General features: G+C 39.9%; 1 protein-coding gene across 1 annotated transcript in view; it reads right to left on the reverse strand.

Moving 5' to 3' along the window:
- Nucleotides 1–17,263, reverse strand: part of LOC134377293 (death-inducer obliterator 1-like) — a 37,518-nt gene extending 20,255 nt beyond the window's left edge. Inside the window, 4 exon segments of the mRNA XM_063095937.1 lie at nucleotides 9,699–9,912; nucleotides 13,181–13,393; nucleotides 15,350–15,671; nucleotides 16,428–17,263. Of these exon segments, the coding sequence (XP_062952007.1) occupies nucleotides 9,699–9,912; nucleotides 13,181–13,393; nucleotides 15,350–15,671; nucleotides 16,428–17,263 (1,585 nt within the window).
- Nucleotides 17,264–17,844: the final 581 nt, after the last annotated feature.

The raw sequence follows: 17,844 nt of genomic DNA on the forward strand, positions 1-17,844 counted from the left end.
AAAGAAATCATTAAGATCAGAGCAGAACTGAATGAAATTGAAAACCAAAAAACAATTCAAAAGATCAACGAATCAAAAAGTTGGTTTTTTGAAAAGATAAATAAAATTGACAAACCATTAGCATGGCTAACAAAAAAAAGAAGAGAGAAGACTCAAATAACAAAAATTAGAAATGAAAAAGGCGATATTACAACTGATTCATCTGAAATACAAGGAATCATTCGAGACTACTATAAACAACTATACGCCAACAAATTTGAAAATCTGAAGGAAATGGATAAATTTCTGGACACACACAAGCTCCCAAAACTGAACCGTGAAGACGTAGAAAATTTGAACAGACCAGTAACAATAAAGGAGATTGAAGCTGTTATCAGAAGGCTCCCAACAAAGAAAAGCCCAGGACCAGATGGATTCACAGCAGAATTTTACCAAACATTCAAAGAGGAATTGACACCGATTCTTTACAAACTATTCCAAAAGATTGAAACGGACGCAAATCTCCCAAACTCATTCTATGAAGCAAACATCATCCTGATACCAAAACCAGGTAAAGATATAACCAAAAAAGAAAACTACAGGCTGATATCCTTGATGAATATAGATGCAAAAATCCTCACTAAAATACTAGCAAACAGAATACAGCAACACATACGAAAAATTATTCATCACGATCAAGTGGGATTCATCCCAGGGATGCAAGGTTGGTTCAACATACGCAAATCAATAAATGTGATACACCATATTAATAAACTCAAACACAAGGACCATATGATCATCTCTATAGGTGCTGAAAAAGCATTTGATAAAGTTCAGCACTCATTCATGACAAAGACCCTCTATAAGTTAGGTATAGAGGGAAAGTATCTCAACATAATTAAAGCCATATATGACAAACCCACTGCCAATATTATCCTGAATGGGCAAAAGCTGAAAGCTTTTCCTTTAAGAACAGGCACTAGACAAGGATGCCCACTCTCACCACTCCTATTCAACATAGTGTTGGAAGTACTAGCCAGAGCAATCAGAGAAGAGAAGGAAATAAAGGGCATCCAGATTGGAAAAGATGAAGTCAAACTGTCCCTGTTTGCAGATGACATGATCCTATATATCGAACAGCCTAAAACCTCTACAAACAAACTGTTGGAATTGATAAATGATTTCAGCACAGTAGCAGGATACAAAATCAACACACAAAAATCAGTAGCATTTCTTTTCTCCAATAGTGAACATGCAGAAGGAGAAATCAAGAAAGCCTGCCCATTTACAATAGCCACCAAAAAAATAAAATACTTAGGAATTGAGTTAACCAAGGAGGTGAAAAATCTCTATAATGAGAACTACAAACCACTGCTGAGAGAAATTAGAGAGGATACAAGAAGATGGAAAGATATTCCATGCTCTTGGATTGGAAGAATCAACATAGTGAAAATGTCCATACTACCCAAAGTGATATACAAATTCAATGCAATCCCCATCAAAATTCCAAAGACATTTTTCTCAGAAATGGAAAAAACTATTCAGACATTTATATGGAACAATAAAAGACCACGCATAGCCAAAGCAATGCTCAGCAAAAAAAATAAAGCTGGAGGCATAACACTACCTGACTTTAAGCTATACTACAAAGCTATAATAACCAAAACAGTATGGTACTGGCATAAAAACAGACACTCTGACCAATGGAATAGAATAGAGAATCCAGAAATCAACCCATACACTTACTGCCTTCTGATCTTTGACAAAGGCACCAAGCCTATTCACTGGGGAAGGGACTGCCTCTTCAGCAAGTGGTGCTGGGATAACTGGATATCGATATGCAGGAGAATGAAACTAGATCCATACCTCTCACCGTATACTAAAATCAACTCAAAATGGATTAAGGATTTAAATATACACCCTGAGACAATAAAACTTCTTAAAGAAAACATAGGGGAAACACTTCAGGAAATAGGACTGGGCACAGACTTCATGAATACAACCCCAAAAGCACGGGCAACCAAAGGAAAAATAAACAAATGGGATTATATCAAACTAAAAAGCTTCTGCACAGCAAAAGAAACAATTAACAGAGTTAAAAGACAACCAACAGAGTGGGAGAAAATATTTGCAAAATATACATCTGACAAAGGATTAATATCCAGAATATATAAGGAACTCAAACAACTTTACAAGAAGAAAACAAGCAACCCAATTAAAAAATGGGCAAAAGAGCTAAGTAGGCATTTCTCTAAGGAAGATATCCAAATGGCCAACAGACATATGAAAAAATGCTCAACATCACTCAGCATCCGGGAAATGCAAATCAAAACCACATTGAGATACCATCTAACCCCAGTTAGGATGGCTAAAATCCAAAAGACTATGAACGATAAATGCTGGCGAGGCTGCGGAGAAAAAGGAACTCTCATACATTGTTGGTGGGACTGCAAAATGGTGCAGCCTCTATGGAAAATGGTATGGAGGTTCCTTAAACAATTGCAAATAGATCTACCATACGACCCAGCCATCCCACTGTTCGGAATATACCCAGAGGAATGGAAATCATCAAGTCGAAGGTATACCTGTTCCCCAATGTTCATCGCAGCACTCTTTACAATAGCCAAGAGTTGGAACCAGCCCAAATGCCCATCATCAGATGAGTGGATACGGAAAATGTGGTACATCTACACAATGGAATACTACTCAGCTATAAAAACGAATGAAATACTGCCATTTGCAACAACATGGATGGACCTCGAGAGAATTATATTAAGTGAAACAAGTCAGGCACAGAAAGAGAAATACCACATGTTCTCACTTATTGGAGGGAGCTAAAAATTAATATATAAATTCACACACACATACACACATACACACACAAACGGGGGGGGGGAAGAAGATATAACAACCACAATTATTTGAAGTTGATACAACAAACAAACAGAAAGGACATGGTTGGGGGGGAGGGGGGGAGGGAGAAGGGAGGGAGGTTTTGGTGATGGGGAGCATTAATCAGCTACAATGTATATCGACAAAATAAAATTTAAAAAAAAATAAAAATAAAAAAAAATAAAAAAATAAAAAAAAATAAAAAAAAAAAACCAAAACACTAATAAGAAAGAGAAAGAAGTTAAATCATGTCACCTTAAAAATCTAATTAACATTGAAGGTGAAAAAAAAAAAGGGGAAGAAAGGAACAAATGATATATAAAACATCTAAATAAAAAGCAATATAATGACAGGCAAAAAGCAATATTTACCAATAACCATAAATGCAAATAGACTAAACTCTCCATTAAGAAGACACAGATTGAATGATTATACAAAAGCTAGAACCAACTATATGTTGTCTTCAAGAGACCCACGTCGCCTATAAAGAAACACAGACTAAAAGTGATGGGATGAAAAAAGATATACCATGCAAATGGAAACAAAATCTGAGCAGAAGTGGCTGTTCTTCTACCAGATAAAATAGACTTCAAACCAAAATCCATAAAAAGAGACAAAGAAAGTAATCAAATAATGATAAAGGAACCTTTCCAGTTAGAAGACATAACAATCATAAGTATGTATGCACCCAGCACTGGAGCACCCAGATGTAAAGCAAACACTCTTAGACCTAAAAAAAGATAGACCCTAACACAATAATATTGGGTGAACTGAACACCCCTCTCTCAGCATTGGAAAGATCCTCCATGCCACAAATCAACAAAGAAACACAGGACTTAAACTTAACCTTAGAACAATTGGACCTGGCAGACATCTACAGAACATTTCACCCAATGACTAGAGAATACACATTTTTTCTCATCAGCACATGGAACATTCTCCAGGATAGATCACATGTTAGGTCACAAAACAGGTTTCGGCAAATTTTTAAAAACTGACATCCTTCCTGGAAATCAATTACAAGCAAATTTCTGGAAAATACTCCAGTGCACGAAAACTAAACGACAGATGCCTGAATGAACTATGGGTCCAAGAAGAAATTAAAAAGGAAATCAAAAACGTTCTTGAAACTGAGAAAAGATGCATCATACCAAAATCTGTGGGATACTGCAAAAGCAATGCTGAGAAGGCAGTATATTGCAATACATGCTTACATCAAAAGAACGGAAAAACTTCCCATAAATGACCTAAATCTACACCTCAAAGGACCAGAAAAACAACAACAATCCAAACATAAAAGAACTAGAGAGAAAGAAATAATTAGCATCGGGGCAGAATTAAATGAAACGGAGCCCCGAAAAATGATACAAAGGATCAATGAAACAAAAAGTTATGTTTTGAGAAGATAAATAAAATAGACAAACCATTAGGTTTGCCCACTCCCACCACACTTATTTAACATAGTATTGAAAGGTGTAACCAGAGTAATCAAGCAAGAGAAAGAAATAAAGGGCATCCAGATTGGAAAGGACGAAGTCAAACTGTCCCTGTTTGCAGATGACAAGATTTTATATATAGAAACCTTAAACACTACAAAAAAACTTTTACAGCTGACTAACAATTTTGATAATGTTGCAGGGTACAAAATCAACACCCACAAATCAGGAGCATTTTTATACTCCAAAAATGAACTAGCAGAAAAAGAAATCAAGAAAGCAAGCCCATTTACAATAGTCACCACCAAAAAAAATAAAATACATAGGAATAAATTTAACAAAGGAGGTGAAAGATCTCTACAATGAGAACCAAAAACACTACTGAAAGAAATTAAAGAGGACACAAAAAAAGTGGAAAGACATACCAGGCTCTTGTATGGGAAGAATTAACATCGTGAAAATGTCCATTCTACCCAAAGCAATCTACAAATTCAATGCAATCTCTATCAAAATATCAACAACTTTCTTCACAGAAATAGAAAAAGCAATGCTAACATTCATAAGGTATAAAAAAAGACCCTGAATAGCCAAAGCAATTTTGAGCTTTAAACGAAAAAAAGCTGGAGGCATAACATTACCCAATTTCAAATTATACTACAAAGCTCAAAACAGCATGGTAATGACATAGAAACAGACACTCAGATCAATCTAACAGGATAGAAAACCCAGGAATCAACTTGCATACTTACAGCCAACTGATCTTTGACAAAGTCAGCCAGAACATACATTGAGGAAAAGACAGCCTCTTCAGTAAATAAATGGTGCTTGGAAAATTGGACATCCAAATGCAGAAAAATGAAACTGACCAGTATCTCACCATATGCTTAAATCAACTCAAAATGGATTAAAGACCTGAATATAAGACCCCAAAGCATTAAATTACTAAAGGAAAACATTGGGGAAACACTCCAGGAAGGAGGAGGGGGCAAAGGCTTTCTGAATAACATCCCAAAAGTCACAAACAACAATATAAAAAATAAACAAATGAGCTAATATCAAACCAAGAAGCTTCTGCACAGCAAAGGAAATAATCAACAGAGCAGAAAGACAACCTAAAAAATGGGAGAAAATATTTGCAAACTCTACATCTGCCAAGGGCTTAATATCCAGAATATACAAAAAGAACTCAAACAGCTATACAGTAAGAAATCAAGTAATCCAATAAAAACTGGGCAAAGGAGATGAATAGACATTTTTCAAAGACATACAAATGGCAACAGTACATGAAAAAATGCTCAGCATCACTAGACATCAGAGAAATTCAAATCAAAACCACACTGAGCTATCATCTCACTCCAGTTAGACTGACCATTATTAAAAAGATCATTAATAACAAATGCTACTGAGGATATGGGGAAAGGAGAATTCTGCTACAATGTTGGTGGGACTGTAAATTAGCACAGCCACTATGGAAAACAGCAAAGAAGCTTCCTCAAATACAGACAGCACTACCATATAATCCAGCAATCCCACTACTGTATATATATCCAAAGAAATGGAAATCACTTCAAAGGGTTACCTGCACTCCCACGTTCACTGCAGCTCTATTTACAATAGCCAAAATATAGAACCAACCTCCGTGCCCATCAACAGATGACTGGATAAGGAAAATGTGATACATGTACACATGTATCACATGTATCAGCTATAAAAAATGAATGAAATTCTGCCATTTGTAACAACCTGGATGAGTCTGGAGAAAATTATGTTGTGTGAAATAAGCTAGACAAGGAAAGATAAATACCACTTGCTCTCACTTACAACTAGGTGCTAAGAAAGAAAGAAACAAAGAAGCAAAGTAACAAAGAAACAGAAAAGACTACAATTCCTTGAACTTTCAGAAGGACAGAAGAAACAATGGTTAGTTACTAGAGATGGGGGGACGGAGGGAGGGAGGGAGTTTGGGGCATGATGGGTCAGGTAAAGGGCATGAGAAAAAACACAATTTGTAATAATGAATATGCTAATAACAATATTTTTAAAAGTAACACCTTAAATACAAAAAGAATGTCATTATTGTTCTTCAAGAAAATTCCAGCTATGTGGATTACATTAAAAACCAGCTGTCAAGCTAAATCCTTTATCAGAACAAATTTTGGTATTTCTTCAAATTGGGAGGAGAATGCTGGTTTACATGAACAATGTCTGGTTACTCCCAGCCTCATTTATTTGTCACTGACAACTCTGGGAGAGACAAGAGAAAATGGCTTATGCAACTTGTAAAACACAGACACACCCTCCACCACCAGCTTTAAATTTCTACAAAACGATCTTGGGTTCTGGTATTCTACCATATGTTTGTTTTATTAAAGGAAATTTGCTCATGATTTCAATGCAATGTGCTTCTGGAGCCAATGCCAGAATTTATCCTTGAGGACACATGTTCTCCTGGATCCATTTCACACTGTGCCTGGCCACCTGTGTGGCACACACACATGAGCGGGAGGACAAGGCTTTCAGATGGGGAACTCACACAAGCAATTATCTGGGTTTACGTCTGCAGGCTATTAAAGTTTTCCTTTTCAACTCCCACAGCTAGAATTAAACTGCTGAAATCTGTTTTCTACTTATAACCTGTTCACATCCCAAATGTTTTAAGTTACTTAACAAGACTTTAGGGAGTCCAATATACTGGGAATTGTGCCTGTAAATATAAAGACCAGGCACTTCCATTTCAAAATTGCAATAAAGCAGAAATACGTTAGAAAAGAATTTTCAGCCCACTTCAAGCCTTGAGTAATGGGGGGTAAACAGTGGAAACAAAGAGAGGCAATATGGAAGCAAACAGATATAAAAACACAAGAGAAACATCATTTTCTTGGGGAGAACTGAAAAGCAAACTGTGTCTGTAAACTAAGGAAATTATACAGAAATCCGCCCCCCCAAAATTTACAAAAATTGCATGTTAATCGCATCACCTTGAGAATGTGAAGGATACTTTAACAGGCAGGGCACCTCCTTAAGCAGCAGCAGAGAGTTTCCTGCACAGCAAGGCCCAGTTCACTGAGCAGCTATACCTGTGACCACACACTGAGGGCAGCACCAGCCATGTGGGAGCAGAAGATGTTGTCAAGGCCACCTCCACAAGCAGCAGCAATGCTCAGCTCTACACCACAGGACTTCTCACAATGTATACAGTCACACAGACTGGAAATGGACCCGATATCAGCCTCAAGACCCCCGCCCCCTGAAAGCATTTCTGCAGCCAGTCAGGGAGACAAGGGTCTTCATGGGGTGCAGTTATGATGGGCTGTGTACATGCTGCCCCCTCCCACTATACCTGTCAGGACTCAGAGGATGTGCCCTGCTACCAAAAAGTCAGAGATGTTTGGTGGGAGAGAGAGGCAGAGGCACATTGAACTTGAATTATTTTACCCATGACCATACTCTCCTCCCAATCACCATTTGGAAAAATGACATTTCTGGGGAAACAGAAAATGATCAGAAGCAAGTAGCTAAAATGTATGTCCCTTATAAATTTGAGATATCAATCAATTTCAATTTTGAGATGTAGAGATGTGCTGGGAAGGTTAATTAGCGATATCAGTGTCAGTGAAAAGCTGATGGAAGAAGTGGGCAAGGTCAAAGGAGAAAACCTATGAGTACAGAAATTACTCTCTCTGATCTGGACTTCCATCCATCCCTGTCCCCCCTCAAAAGGTGAGTGAAGTAGGAGATTACTTCCCCATCTTTTCCTCTCTCCAATGTGCATAGTCTCCTCAACCCCCATACTTGGAGTCTTGGGGTCAGCTCTCCAATTCTGGTCAACACAGAGAAAAACTAACTGAACTGAAATTGATCATCCAAATTATCTCTTCTGTGTTTATTTATACCCTCCAGTTTTTCTTTCCTTTTCTGTTAAGTGCATATAATCAATTTAATTAAAGCATTTTAGCAGAATATTACAAAGTGACTGCTCCCACCCCCCTTTCACAGATATGGGATACTTATTTTAACATCTGTTCATTGGCTCTAAAAGTGCTATTTTGCACAGGTGCTATGATTGGATGAACATATGAAACATGCTATTTGCTGGCTTGAAATTCTCAGCTCAAACAAGCTAAGGTGTATGGAGATTCATTATAATACAGTAACAGGATAACTCAATTGGGATTCCATTTCTTACGTCTTGGGCTGCTTACATAACCAAAAGGAAGTACTTTTTTATATACATATATAGACCACAATAGATATAGCACCTACCTACACAAGTACTCCCCTGCCAAGTGATGTGTTCAAAGGACAATAAAAAGGAAAACACAGAACACATTTATAATCCTGAAATCTAGGGCTATTTAACCTTTTTGGTGTTTATTTTTTAAGGCACAAAATGCACTATCAACACCATAAATGAGAACTGATTTGACCATAGTTTTATGATAGAATAAAATGTATGATGGATTGAATTTAAATTTCTAAAATTTAACTGTGCAACATTAGTATGAGAAACAAGATGCATGATCAAATCAACAAGCTGCGTGATCTCATCGGGTTTAATGGATCTATTTGGAATATGCTCATTACATTAATTTGAAATGTATGCCAGGGTATGACCTTTAATAGTCTGATCTTTAATAATAGCTTAAAAGATGAGCCAGGAAACCAGTCACACTTAGAATTCTCAACACTTTCTCTTTAGTGAGGACACCCTGCGGTTCCACATGGGCAAGCACACCCCTCACTCACTGTGGGATCTACAGAGCAGCAGTAAATGCCCTTCACAATTCAAATGCATCTTACGTGGGTTTGTAGTATATGAGTAGGACATGAAAAAACTTCCACCTGTCCAGTCAGAGATAAACTTAACTCCTGAAAAGCATACCTAAGTTGAATACCAGATGCAACACTAATTTGCAGAGGTTCCCAAAACATATTAAAAAAATGTGCTGATTTTATGTGCTGAGATTGGATCATGTGGGAAAACTTAAGTTTTATACGGGCTGTAAGAAGACTAACTGATGTTTGGACAATGAGGAATTTTAAATTCTGGGCAGTCTATTCAGATTTTGCTGAAGACAATACAAATGCTTATCAGAGCCTGACAAGGAAAACAGCTTTAAAAACTTAATCATCAAGGTGAAACATTTACTAATGAGGTTTGTACACCTTTTTGGAAAACACGGACTGGAAGTCCCAAGAGATTAGAGATAGATCCTCAGTGTCAGGAGGCATCTTGCACATGGGCATTCCCTTCCAGCACTGATGGTGCAGCCAGTGTTTATGATCAGCATTAAAACACAACTGCAACCCCCAGTCCTGGACAGGCTCAGGAAACAGCTATCTGGAAAGAGTGGGAGGGGTCCAAGAGGCCAGCCCCCAGGTGATACATACGTTTACACAACAGTGATGATGAGACAGTGGAAATCTTTTCCAGCTTTACTGCACTGTAATTCTGGTTGCTAGCCCAGGACGACATGCTGCTTTCACAAGTTGTCTCCTTCCCGAGGGATTTGCTCCTAGAAAAAGCTACCACCGCCTTCTTCACTGTGCCTCCTTTTTTTTCTAGAGCTGGTCTCTCGTGCAGAGAAGAGCTTTTAATGCCTCCCTGGATAATAAGTAAAACCCCAATTATTAAGAAGGCCAGAAAGTACACCTCCACTTCATTTCACTGAGAAAGAAAGGTCATAATCCTATACCTTCTTTGGGTCATCTACCCTGAGTCTGCACACCACAGCAGTCTGGCTACCTTTACACATCGAGCCAACCTTTAGCACTCCCACCTCTTATTCAGGATTCCAACTTTTTGAGTGACAAGAAGATCGCTGACACAGAAACCCCTGTAACCTTGCTGAGGTATGAGAGCAGTGATACAGGATGCATGAAGTGCACAAATGATGTTTCTTTATCCTCTGCAAGGCCCAGGGCATGCTTGGGTGCAGCCATTCTCCCTCCTGGGTGCAGCAGCAACCACTTCTTTGTCAGTTCTATGATTCAAAACTACCAACTTTAGAAATTAAGTCACCTAAAAGTAAAATAAGCATTTGGAATTAATCAAGAAAACTCTCCAAACAGTGTTAGTTACACTTTGCTTGTCATAAATGTAACATCAACCTGAGCCCCAGGACAGGCCTGAGACAAGAACCTGTGATTTCCAGCCATCCCTGAATTCTCCCCAAATTCCACAGAGTACCAAAGCAGGACAACCTTGGCAGGAGCCAAGGGCAGCCTCATCCACCTGGAAGCAGGCAAGAAGCAGAGCATACCTGGAGTCCAAGGCAGGACCTGAGGGCAGCATCTCCTGCCTGGAAGCAGACACGGAGCACACTAAAACACCCCTTCCACATGGGTGGGCCACCACAGCCACTACCACAGCCATGGCTGCTGCAAAAGCAGCTAAGACCACCACAGTAGCACAGGTGTCATGCAGACAGCCTACCAGATACCTGATTGCATTGACACAAGGAAAGCCACCAGTGGAGTGTGGAAAAAGAAGAGTACATCCTTCTCTGCAAAGCCCACTCTAGAGTAACAGAAGCAGCAGCAACTATTCTCTAACAGATGACCAGACATAAATATAGAGATACTAGAAATATGAAAATCCAAGAAAATATGACACCACCAAAAGAATACAGTAACTCAGAAATACCAGACTGTATATAGCAAGAAACCCTTGCAAGGACATAAGGGGTATTATGAGCAACAATCTTAAAGGAATTCACTGAGACAAGAGAAGACTCAGACAACATAAAGAAATGAGAAAAAAAATCTATGATATAAGGGAGGAAATTTACAAAGAGATTAATATCTTATAAAAGAATGATCAGAACTCATGGAACTGAAAGATTCACTCAACAAAATAACACAATGAATAGCCTTAAGCAGCAGGATAGAACAAGCAGAAGAAAAAATTTCTTATCTTGAAGATGGGCTTTTTAAAAATTACCCAGGTAGGAAAAAAAAAAAAAAAGAAAGAAAGAAAGAAAAGAAAAAAAAACCTTTAAAAAAGGAAGAAAATCTAAGAGAGCTACAAGGCAACCTTAGGCACACAAAAATTCAAATCATGGGTGTTCCAGAAGAGGAGGAGAAATGAAATGGCATGGAAAACCTATCCAATGAAATAATAATGGAAAACTTCCCAGGAACAGGGAGAGACATGGACCTCCAGACCCAGGAAGCTCAAAGATCCCCAAACACACTCACCCCAATAATCCTCCCCAAGACACACAATAGTCAAACTGGCAAAGCTCAAAGACAGAGAATATTTTAAAAGAAGCAAGAGGAAAACATCAAGTCACCTATAAGGGAGCCCTTATCAGACTACCAGTAGACTTTTCAACAGTAACTCTGCAGGACAGAAGGAAATGGGATGACATACTGAAAATACTAAAAGAAATAAACTGCCAGCCAAGCATAACATATCCAGCAAGGCTATCCGTCAGAAATGAGAGAGAAACAGTGTATTTTCCAGACAAAAAATGTGGGAGTTTACCACCATGTCACCAGCCCTGTAAGAAATCCTCAAGGGAGTCCTACACCAGCAATTCAAAAAATGGTAATCACCCATCTAACTAGCCATAGTTCTGTTCATACTGCTTCTTAGAAAATTCAGTCTTGGTAGGTGATGTGTTTCAAGAAATTTATTCATTTCATCTAGATGATCTAATTTGTTGACCAACAATTATGCATAGTATTCTCCTATAACCCTTTTGATTTCTGTAAATTTCATTGTAATGACCCCTCTTTCATTTCTGATTTTAGTTTTTTGAGTTTTCTTTTTTCTTAGTCTACCTAGACAAAGGTTTGCCAATTTTGTGGATCTCATCAAAGTACCAACATTTACTTTCATTGATTTTCCCTATTTTTTTCTATTTTGTTTCTTTTTCTATGCTCTAATTATTATTATTTACATTCTTTGCTAGGTCTGGGCTTAGATTGCTCTTCATTTTCTAGTTTCCTGAGGTGGAAAGGTTATTGTTGATTTGAGATCTTTCTTTTTTACTAATATATGCATTTATATTAAATAAATTTCTCTTTTAGCAAAAAATAAAACATAAGAAGTAAATAAATAAAAACAGGTAAGCTATGGAGACAGTAAAAAGATCAGAGGTTATAGAGGAGGAATGGATGAATAGGCAGAGAGGATTTCAGGGCAATGAAATTCTGTGACAGTATCATGGTAGACATACATCATTAAACATCTGTCCAAACCCACAGAATACACAAAAAAGTGTGAACTCTAATGTAAACTTTGGTCTTTGGATGATGATGATGTATAAATCCTTTTCATTAATTGTAACAAATGTACCACTTTGTTGGGCAATGTTGATAATGGGACAGGCTACACATGTGTGGGTCAGGGATACACATGGGAAATCTCTGTACTTCCTGCTCAATATTGCTGTGAACCTAAAACTGCTCTAAAAAGTAAAGTCTATTAAAAATAAATGAATAAAAATAATAAACAAACAATCTTGTGAGTGAGGTCTCAAATGAAGAACACAGACTTGTCCAGAGCTCACCTCCCTCCCAACTGCCCTGTGTGTCTACTTTCTATACAAACTCCATCAGGTGACTACCAACTCTTTTATTCAAGACTGCTGCCAGTGTCCTGAAGTCTTATGTTCTCCATGCAGCAGTGAGTTAGCTGCGTTTGCTTTACTGCATTTATGTGACTGAATTTCAGCTAATGGGTTATGAAAAAAAAAATAGGTGGAAAAAGTGGAAGACAAAGGTAAAGGTGATACTATCTGCAGTACATCTGTACCTGGTTTCCCTTACATTATAAAAATAAATAAAAAAACAAGTCTCAGGGGGAAACACTGTTACACAAATTTTGCTCCAATTGTTCAAATGGCTGGTGTTAGTCAGCTTACCTGAACACTATACTGTGCAAGACGGAGCTTCTCTGGCTTCATCTTGATCTTCTCCTTAGGTTTTGGCTTCTGTTCTTTGCCTGAACTTAAGCATTTCATAGTAGCTGCAGCATGTTTAAGAATGCGGTCCTTGCTGCAGTAGGCCAGGTTGGGCTGCACCACATTGGAGCGCCCAGGTCTGGTACACCTGGAGGTGCCTGGAGCCTCTACCACCTGCAGAGCAAAACAGGGAGCTTCAGACAGTTTGCTTGACAATTTCAGCAGTTAAAATGCTGTGTAAAATCACTATGTGTAGTACCAAACTCACTGTTTTTAATTAAGAGATGTCGATAATATTTTTAATATGAATAAAATCCTATCTTTACTTATTCAAACTACATGAGTGTATTTCCCCGAGGCAAGGTATTCAAATTTTAACTGTCCTTCAAACCATCTGTAGTGGGCAGAACTCTAAGGTGACCCTTAGGACACCTGCCGCTGGTACATATGCTCTGTATGATTCCCTCCATCTTGAGCGTGAACAAGGTCCATGGACACGGTGAGATTTCATACCCACAATCAGGTTCTGCTATAGGGCAAATGTGCAGTAATTTGCAAAGGTAAGCAAGGTCCCAAATGAGATGACCAGAAAGGACACTTAAGAGAGAAACGGGCCTTTCCTAAAGAGAGGAGACTCCATTGCTGATTGTGAAATAAGCTACCCTGCTTTGGGAAGGCCAACCAAGTTTAGGATCTGAGTACAGCTGCTAGATAAAATACGGGACACACAACTAAATGTGGATTTCAAATAAACAAACAAAATTATTATATAAGTATGCCACAAAAATTGCATGGGACATACTTATATACTGAACAGCATGAGGGATTCTGGAAGGGGATCTTTCCCCTGCTGAGCCTCTGATGAGACAAAAGTCACAGCCTGACTGCAGTCCTGTTAAGATCCCAATCAGAGGGCCCAGTGAAGTCATGCCCAGGCTTGAGAACAACAGAAACTGAAACCATAAATGTGTGATGTTCTAAGCTAAGTTTGTGGTAGTGTGGTATATAGTAACAAAAACCTAATACATCACAAGATGTACACTTGGTTGCTTCTGTGTTGATGGTCAAGACTAAAATACACATGAAGGCATCCCTCAAATGTACTTAAGTGAAAACTTATTTCTCAAATTAAATAATTAACAGTTATATTTCTTCCACAGAATCTGTTTTACTTTGAACAAAATTTTATGTAAGCTTACGTAAAACACAGTGATGATAAAGATGAAATGGAGAAATTTTCCTATTAATTTTTCTTAATGACTGTGATATTAACAGTAATGTCATATTTCCATTTAGTCACTCTTAATACTTTCATGGCACATTTATTTAAATGGCTCAGTCCTTGCACTTCCACCTTGCAGCTAACAGTGCAAGAGTGTTCATAAGGCAGAGATGCTTTGAGACACAGCAACCTCAAAGCCTCCTGTTTGGTTGGCCCCAGTTAGAGGACAAGCTGCCGGGGTAGGGGTGGGCCAGGGACTCAGGAAGGCTCAAAGTGAAACATGCTGAGTCACGCCCCCTCATGGGCACTGGAATGGAGATTATGAGCATGTGACATCTCTCCTCAACAGCAGAAGCTGACATATGTGGAAAAAATGATGAAGAATCACAGCCCCAGAGGGACATAAAAACCAGGTGGCAAGGAGAGTCAAGGAAATAGCCACAAGGCAGAGAAATGACACACTGAGCCAAGAATAGTGAGGGTCAGACTGTTGCAGGCACCAAGACCGCTCAGGGCTTCCCACACCAAGATGACAAAAGAACCACAAGGCAGCTCGAGATGGTGTGTGTGGGTGGACAGGAGGGCACACGCATTTCAGCAATTCAAAAACAATTCTGCTGATACACATAAAATACATAAGTAACATCAAGTACATGGAAATAAAAGTGAATTGTTAAGAATTAAGTCCACAACAGCAGATGAGGTAGGTACAGATGCTTGTCCAGATGGTGTGGGCAGGAGATGGGGGCAGAGCTCAGGAGGCCCCACCCAGATGCAGCACCTGTCCTGGTAGAAATTAGCTTATTTCAAGACAGAAACTTTCCTAGCCTTGATAGTTCTGCCAATAGCAAGTCTGGAACCCATAAGTTCATCCCCTTAATGTTTACCTCAGTAGGCAAAATACTCACAGGCTGGCAAAGCTTGAGTTTTTTCTTGCCACTTGGATTTGCAGCTTTCTCAACTCTCCTCTTTATCTTTCGGTCTTCACTAGATTTTTGCTCCACTGTTCCTGTACTTGTAAACTCTGTGTCATCAGCATCTCCAGGTCTAAATTTAGTTTCCCGATGATCTGTGGTTTCTGCATTAGTCTCATCCTGCACTTGCAGAACAGTGCAGTTTGGGCAGATATAACCTTCCCTGTTCCTTTCCAAAAGCCTTCCTCGAGCCTGAGAAGCGCCCCCACAATCACCACGAAACCGTTTTTCACATCGGTCACAGCAACTCATAAACCTGAAATCACAAAACAGTGATATTAGGAATGGGACGTGAGGGACAAACACTCACTTTTTGACAAATTAAGAAGTCCAATAGGTTTTAACATTCTATTGCTTAGAAAATGCAAATATACATAAAAGTACAGAGAACAGAACAAAGAACACATATGGCCCTCTTTTGATTTTACTAATATTCAACTAAATTTGTTTATCCTTTTTTGGCTGGAGTGAGCTATAGGCTTTCAAGGCATTGTACACTAACTACTTCAGTATATGTCTCCTCAAAACAGCAGTGATGCCTTTGTCCCACCAACAAGCCAACAGAGATTCCTTAACACCAAAGTCTAGCAAAGACTCTGAGCTGCCCCCATGTCCACACTGGGGTTCAACCAGTCTGCACCTGGCCCTCTGCTGTCTCCCAAGGAACAGTCTAGGGGAGCACTCTCTGACAGATTACTGAGACCACGTGTGGGGTACTCGGCAGCCACTGGCTGCACATGGCTGGGTGGGGGCAGGGAGCATCTCACCTCCTCTCATGCTCATCACTTTGACTGTAAACAGCCACAAGTCCGGTGGCTACCACAGGGGAGGGGCGGCTCTAGGCAGGCCTTTCATTCCCTGATAATGATGTGTTCGTCTTTTTTGAATGAACAAATTATTCATGGAGCCCAGCTTTGTAACATTTAAAATCAAAACAAACATAAACACTATTTTCATCACCCAGATTTCTTATAAAGCTGGGGCAGCCCATCCCTGTCCTCCCATGACCCACCTGTTGTTACAAGGCTGGAGACACATGCGGTCCAGGGTGTTGGGGTCGTGCAGCTCACATTCAGGCTTAGGCTTGCCCGAGTCCCTGCTCTCTTCATCTTTAAATTGCTAAGCTGCTGCCCTCTCCCGCTGACTCTCTTGGTCATCGGTCACTGCCTGGGACACAACCCTCTGGACAGTCTCTGGCTCTTGCTTGCTGGGCAGAGCATTCTCGACAGTAGTTCCTGCCTCGACATGCACAGTGTCTGTGGGATTCTCCTCCCGACGCTTCTTTCTCAGGTGATTCTGGATGCCTTTCAGGGGTCTGTCAGGTGGCTCTTGCTCTTGCTTTCTCCAAAGGCGATTCTGAAGCTCCTTCAAAGTCAGGCCATCACTGTCATTGTCGGATGTGTCCTCCTTCTCCTTGCTTCCTGTGGCCTTTCCAGAAGAGGCAGGTCGCTCCTGTACACTCAAGGAACCAGAATGGGGGCCACTTTTCATCTCAGAGGTACTTCCTATCCTCCCTTCCAAGGCAGTTTCAACATCTGGGACTGGACAAGACATTGGCTCACTGGAATCTTCAAAGGAGACATGAGCATTCTTCCTTCCTCGGCGCTGAACTATTGTAAGGGATTCCTCCACTGGCTCGGTGCACTGTGGCCATGTCCCACTGCGTCCCAAGGCCAGGCTGTGCTGCCGAGGGGGCTGCTGCCCCTGTGAGCCTGCCTCCACATCTCCCACACTCTCTCGCTTAGCAACAGTTGTTCTTCCGAATCCCTGGGTTTTGATGAAGGCTTTCCTTGTGGGTTTGATCATATCAGGTGCCTCTTCACTGCTCAGGTCACCTTTACCTTCCATACCTAATGAGAAAATGTAATCACATCATGACCAGCAAGCCACTGAGCAAAAAGATGACACAACCTCAAACACACACAAGAGGGAGCACAACCTGTCTAAATGTAAATAAGAACAGGATGAAATGGAACAATCCTCTACCTACAAGATGTGGGACTGTGCATGAAGTAAGCCCTGTTGACCAGTGTTTCGTGAAGTGTGGCACATAAGATGATTTCAGGAGACTCATTAAGGTAACTTTAATAGTTACATACGTAATGTTTGGTAGGAAAAAACAGTCAGCAATCAAATGTGTCCTGCTGCCATTTACCTGCTAAGGACAGGACTTTACAAAACAGGGATCAGGGAACAAAGGAAATAAGCTCCAGCACAAGTTTGGTAAAGACAGGATCACAGAGTGAGGTCGACAGACAGCCAGCAAGGGGACTGGCCACATCTACTTGGCTCTGGAGTCCTAGGCTGCAGACCACCCTGCTGGAGATTACATGCAGGGGAGAGGAACAGCTGAGCCCTTGCCTTTAGCTGCCCTGACCCAGGCCCAGGAGGGATGCTGCTCTTGGACCCTCCGTCCAGCCTTCCTGCTG

This window comes from Cynocephalus volans, chromosome 4, assembly GCF_027409185.1.
Source record: "Cynocephalus volans isolate mCynVol1 chromosome 4, mCynVol1.pri, whole genome shotgun sequence".
Classification (NCBI taxonomy): domain Eukaryota; kingdom Metazoa; phylum Chordata; class Mammalia; order Dermoptera; family Cynocephalidae; genus Cynocephalus; species Cynocephalus volans.